Raw genomic sequence first — 6000 nt, forward strand, 5'->3', positions numbered from 1 at the left:
ATTAACCGCAACATGAAAATTTGATACCGGCATATCCCTACATGGTATACTGTTTTTTTGTTGTTGTTTTTTTAGACCTTAATATCATGCATTTGTGTACTAAGTACCATGATAATACTATTTTATTCTTTAAAGTATTCCCATAGCTCAAACAGTAGAGCATGGCGCTGGCAACACAAAGAACTATGCAAATACCTTGGTACGTTAATATGCTAATCATTAGATCAAAATACCATGATATTTCGCAGACACTTTTATCCAAAGTTACTTACAAATGAGGACAATAGAAGCAATCAAACCAACAAAAGAGCAACAATATATAAGTGCTGTGACAAGTCCTGGTTGGTCTAACGCAGTACATGTAGCAAGCTTTTTTTTTTTTAAATAAATAAAAAACAAGTAGATAGAATAGAAAAAGAATAGTGAACGCTAGTGTTAGAGGGTCCAACTCCAAGGTTCCTGGCTGTCCTGGAAGGTGTTATGGTTGATGCGCCTAGTTGGATGGAGAAATTGTGATGAAGTCATGGGCTGGCTGAAACCATAAGCAGTTCTGTCTTGGCAAGGTTGATTTGAAGGTGATGGACATGCTGAGATGCGAGCAGCTATCATCGTCACATCAGGATGGAAGGAGAAGTAGAGTCGAGTGTCATCAGAATAGCAGTGATATGAAAAACCATGTTTCTGAATGACGGAACCTAATGATGCCATGTAGACAGAGAAGAGAAGTGGTCCAAGAACTGAGCCCTGAGGCACCCCACTAGTTAGATATTGTGACTTGGACACCTCACTCCTCCCAAGATACCTTCTTGCATAATACCATCACTGTACCATAGTAACAGCCCAGTACTGTTTGACAAAGGATGCATTTAAAGTAAGTTGATTATGATGATGTGTTGCAGGGGATGAGCGGGCACTGTGTCTGATGGAGATTAAGAAAGTGAAACAGTCTCTGTCCCAGTCTCACCTCCCCACGCTACCCGAGATTGTGCCGTACATCTTTGAGACCGTCAAGGGCTGTCATCTGTTCGCCGCGGGCAGGGTGAGGCTTTAGGCACCGTGTGTTTCACTGCATTGCAACTTCCTTTCTGTGTATTTTTAGTGCACTGTGTTGCATCATGCCTTGTTGTGACGTGCAATGCAACAAATTTGTACCTTACATGGTATTTTGTATCTATTCTTGCTTTAGATAGAAAATGGTCCGTGCATTTGTGCTGCAATGCCTAACAAAGTCACAATTCTACGATACAACGACAATCTGAACAAATTCTGTATACGGAAGGTAAGTGACATTCGAGGTTATGGGACTTGAAGCAAAATAACTCATATGTCACAAAAAATGTAGCAATGTCATTCCTTTGCAAACAGCTGCGATGTTTGACGTGCTGTTGCCTTCTGGTCTGACTCCAGAGATCGCTCACACAAACACACCCCTACTGATCTGTCTCTTTATCTCTCAGGAGATTGAAACGCTCGAGCCGTGCAGCTGCGTCCACTTCACCAGCTACAGCATCATCATTGGTACCAATAAATTCTACGAGATTGAGATGAAGCAGTGTGTTCTGGATGGTAAGTATATCAATGACGTCCTGTGGGCGCAGTTAGATGATTGTTTTTAACCTTCAGGTCAATCTACAATCTACTGACGTCTGATATCTCCTGTGATGGATCTGTTATTGAAAAGGATTCAGCTAGTCATTGCAGTAACATTTGCATATTCCAGGTTGGACCGGCTGGCGGACCATTTGTGAGAACATGATCAGGCACTTATAATTTGTAATTGTGCATTATGTAAACAGCGTTTTGATGGGCTGTTTTTGGCAGAGTTCCTGGACAAGAATGACGTGTCGCTGGCATCGGCTGTGTTCACTGGATCCTCCCACTGTTTCCCAATCTCCATCGTCCAGGTGTCCAGCACTCCGCAGAAGGAAGAATATCTGCTCTGCTTCCACGGTCAGACACCCATCACACCATCTAAACTACAGCAAGTTCCTGTTGCATGAGAATATTAGTTGCATGAGCAACAGTTCATACAAAATCATTACGTACTCACAGTCATGTTGTACCAAATGCAATTTTTTTGTGCAAGTGTAAGACAATATTCTATGGCTACGTTTAAATACTCTATTTGATCACATTGCAACACTTTACTTCACTTTCCGTTTTCAATCTGACAAATGAACAAAAAACAGTCTATTTATTCGATTTGCCAAAAGTTACAACTTTTTTTTTTTTTTTAAATCTCTGATTAAATTTGCCAAATAACTGTCTATTTCAGTTATAAAACCCTATTTATAAAACTGGTTATATTTAATTTCTCTTCACTGGATGCCGTCAGCTGCTGAATTAAACATTTCATACGATGACAATGCAGTACTATGCAGTATTCTTTGTTACTAACTGCATACTCTATTAAAATTGTAGGCATATGCAGACAATGCAGTCCTACGAAATTTGTTTCTTTTAGTTTTTTTTCCCCAGTCATTTTTTTTTTTTTCCAAATTCATTTTTTTCCATTTTAATTTTTCTGGATTCCATATTTTTTCTCCATTTAAATATTCTTGACTCTGTTTAAGTGGTTAAAACTTAATTTATTAATTTATTTACATTAACAGTGCTCTGTGCTTTTTCCCCCCAGAAATTCTGTGTTGTGCAAATCACTTAAATTGTATTGATTTTCTACATTGTTTTTCTTTAAATGTCTGATTTCTGATAACAGAGATTGGTGTGTTTGTGGATGCTTACGGTCAAAGAAGTCGCCCTGATGATCTCAAGTGGAGTCGACTTCCCCTGACATTTGGTAGCCAGTTTTCCATTTGTAACAAACCGAAATGTGTAAAACATAGTGATGAGGATCTTCAGGATCACTAACTGAAGCATCTTCTGTTTCCAGCATTCAGAGAGCCCTATCTGTTTGTGACCTACTTCAACTCGCTGGATGTTATTGAGATTCAGGGACATGCAGCTCTTGGGTAGGACGTACAGCAAAAATGCCTGCATATAAGACAGCAAGAATAACATTTAGAACTAGAGTGTGACACTAAATCCTCTTTTAAACAGGCCTCCCAGTCTTGTTCACCTGGACATTCCTAACCCACGTTATCTGGGTCCGGCCATATCATCTGGTGCCATCTATCTGGCCTCGTCCTATCAGAACAAACTGCGGGTCATCTGCTGTAAGGGCAGCCTGGTGCGGGAGTCTGGGGAACTGCAGAGGACCGGTTCTAGCAGGAGGTGTGTGTTATGACAATTTATTAGAGTGAGAGCCTGGCTTTAAATTCTGAGTGAATGAGTCACTCACTATTGAAAATCAGATGTTGTAAATTTGCAGATTTAAACTTTTACTTTTAAACTTTTAAGTTACTACACTGCTTGGCAACTGAAAACAGTCAAATTTAATGGAAGAATTATATGTTGCGATTATTATAAATAATCAGGGATTAAAAACCAATTTTTTTTTTTCATTTTAGTAGGGCTGCCCTCAACTGAAGATTTTTCTGGTCGACTAGTAGTCATTCATTTGAAGCATTAGTCGACTAATCGCCCACATAGCCTAAGCGCTCAAGCGCACACATAAAGCTTGCCACAGCGCACCGACAGAAGTAATGATTATGAATGTGTCAGGGAAAAACAGTAAGGAGGCTGCATTAACATTTTAATAATGTATTGATACACTAGTGTTTCTTTGGTTTTAGATTAAGAGATGAAGTCGGCGACGCTGACTCGTCATCTCCACAGTAGTGATGCGCCTGTGTGCATGTTTCATACAAATTACATAATCAGAGTTTTGGAGTTTCGCACTCAAGTTCAGAGAGACCGAGGTGGCAGAAAGAGCATCCTGTTTGCTTTCATTATTTTACAAAAGCTCATTTTGTTGTTATTGTGAGTGCACACAAATAAACGTTGAGTCTTTACAGATTCGAAATATGTATTACTCTTATCTGTATGACCAAAAATGAGGGAGTATTTTAAGAGCAAGTGAGCACACCGGCGCCTTCATCTGTCCTGCAGTGATCGCTACTGTTCAGCTTTCATACTCCGCACAGACACTTCAATAGCGCACATTTTTCTAGGTTCTGATCTGTCCGTCATGGACTGCTTGACTTTGCCTGTGGATTTTTTTTTTATTTAAATTTTTTTCTGCGACTGATACAATTTTGGCCGACCAAGCCTCGACTATTAGGGGGCAGCCCTACATTTTAGTTTGTTTGGCGCAACAGAGAGCCAGAAACACATCTTAGTGTAACCTAACACGGTCACTACAGTCAATTGTGGACTGTTATTTTCATATTATTTATATAGTATTATAGTATTCATTAAGGTTTTTTAAATAGCTTAAATTTTTTATATTTTAGTTTTAATTTGAATTTTAGTTTAAGTTTTAATAAATCTGCTATGTTCTTTGAATTAAAAATTGTAGGAACAAAATAATAATGCTATTAGCTAGTAACATTCACAACAATTGTTGCAACAATTTTCTTTTATGTTCTGCAAAAAGTCTCGTTTTTTGTTCTGTTTCTAATCCCAGGAAATAGGAAATGTAATTATTTGATGTCTGCTATCTATGGAACCTTATTTTTTGCCAAAGAATAAAAATATATAAAAAGTTAAAAGGCAACTTATATCTCACAATTCAGAAATTGTCTCAGAATTGTAAGCTTATATCTTGCATCTTATATTTTGCTAATATTGTGAGTTTACATGGCACATTCCTGACTTTTTTTCTATGAATTCTGCATGTGCATGCAATTCCAAGAAAGAAGTCATAATTGTGAGATGTAAATTCATAATTCCAAGAAAAAAGTCAGAATTGCGAGGTGTAAATTCATAATTCCAAGAAAAAAGTCAGAATTGTGAGATGTAAATTCATAATTCCAAGAAAAAAGTCAGAATTGCGAGGTGTAAATTCATAATTCCAAGAAAAAAGTCAGAATTGTGAGATGTAAATTCATAATTCCAAGAAAAAAGTCAGAATTGCCAGATGTAAACTCTGAATTCTAAGAAAAAATAATAATTGTGAGATATAAACTCAGAATTCTAAGCAAAAAAGTCAGAATTGCCAGATGCAAACTCAGAATTCTGAGAAAAAGTCAGAATTGCCAGATGTATACTGAATTATAACGACAACAACATTTATTTATAAAGCACATTTAAACACAATGTAAACTGATCCAAAGTGCTTTACAGTGATCAAACAAATCTACTAATAAAAACAACAACTACACACATACAAAGGCTAAAGAGTAAAAATAAGATTTAAGTCTAGACTTAAAAATGTCCAAAGAAGGAGCAGATCTCACATGATAGGGGAGACCATTCCAAAGCTTGGGGCCAACCACAGAAAAAGCCTGATCACCCTTTGATTTGTACCGACACCGTGGTACAGTTAGAAGCAAGTGACTCGAAGATCTAAGTGCCCTCGCAGGACAATATGGCACAAGAAGTTCAGCGATAAAACTTGGTGCACAACCAGACTTGTGCCTTAAAAACAAACAGAAGAATTTTAAAATCAACCCTGAATTTAACGGGAAGCCAATGAAGGGATGATAAAACAGAAGAAATGTGATCCCTCTTTTTTGACCCAGTCAAAAGTCTTGCCGCAGCATTTTGAACAGCTTGCAATCGTGAAAATTAAGATTGAGGAAGACCAGAATAAAGAGAGTTACAATAATCCAATCGAGATGTAACAAGTGCATGAATCACAACTTCCATATCCTTCCTTGAAAGAAGATGCTTCAACTTTGCAATAGATCTCAAATAGAAAAAACTTGCTCTAATAACAGCACTAATTTGTTTATCAAAAAATAGAGAGGAGTCAAAAATCACTCCAAGGTTTTTGATTTGTTTGCGTACATTAGTTGAAAGTGGAACTAACTGAGCTTCCAAAGCAGGAGACGAGTGTGCAGGACAACCTAATATTAAAACCTTAGTTTTATCCTCATTTAACTGCAGGAAATTATTAGACATCCATGTCTTAATATCATGTACACATTTCAATAATAC

At 37.5% G+C, this 6000-nt stretch overlaps 1 protein-coding gene across 1 annotated transcript in view; it reads left to right on the top strand.

Annotated features, from left to right (window-relative positions):
• Window positions 1-6000, top strand: part of LOC107670977 (citron Rho-interacting kinase-like) — a 73241-nt gene that overhangs the window by 60043 nt on the left and 7198 nt on the right. Inside the window, exons 33-39 of the mRNA XM_016463792.1 lie at window positions 900-1039; window positions 1187-1279; window positions 1458-1566; window positions 1822-1950; window positions 2717-2797; window positions 2891-2969; window positions 3058-3231. Coding sequence (XP_016319278.1) covers window positions 900-1039; window positions 1187-1279; window positions 1458-1566; window positions 1822-1950; window positions 2717-2797; window positions 2891-2969; window positions 3058-3231 — 805 coding nt within the window. The remainder of the gene's footprint in view (window positions 1-899; window positions 1040-1186; window positions 1280-1457; window positions 1567-1821; window positions 1951-2716; window positions 2798-2890; window positions 2970-3057; window positions 3232-6000) is intronic.

The sequence above is a fragment of the Sinocyclocheilus anshuiensis genome, unplaced genomic scaffold (assembly GCF_001515605.1).
Source record: "Sinocyclocheilus anshuiensis isolate Anshui unplaced genomic scaffold, SAMN03320099.WGS_v1.1 scaffold332, whole genome shotgun sequence".
NCBI lineage: Eukaryota > Metazoa > Chordata > Actinopteri > Cypriniformes > Cyprinidae > Sinocyclocheilus > Sinocyclocheilus anshuiensis.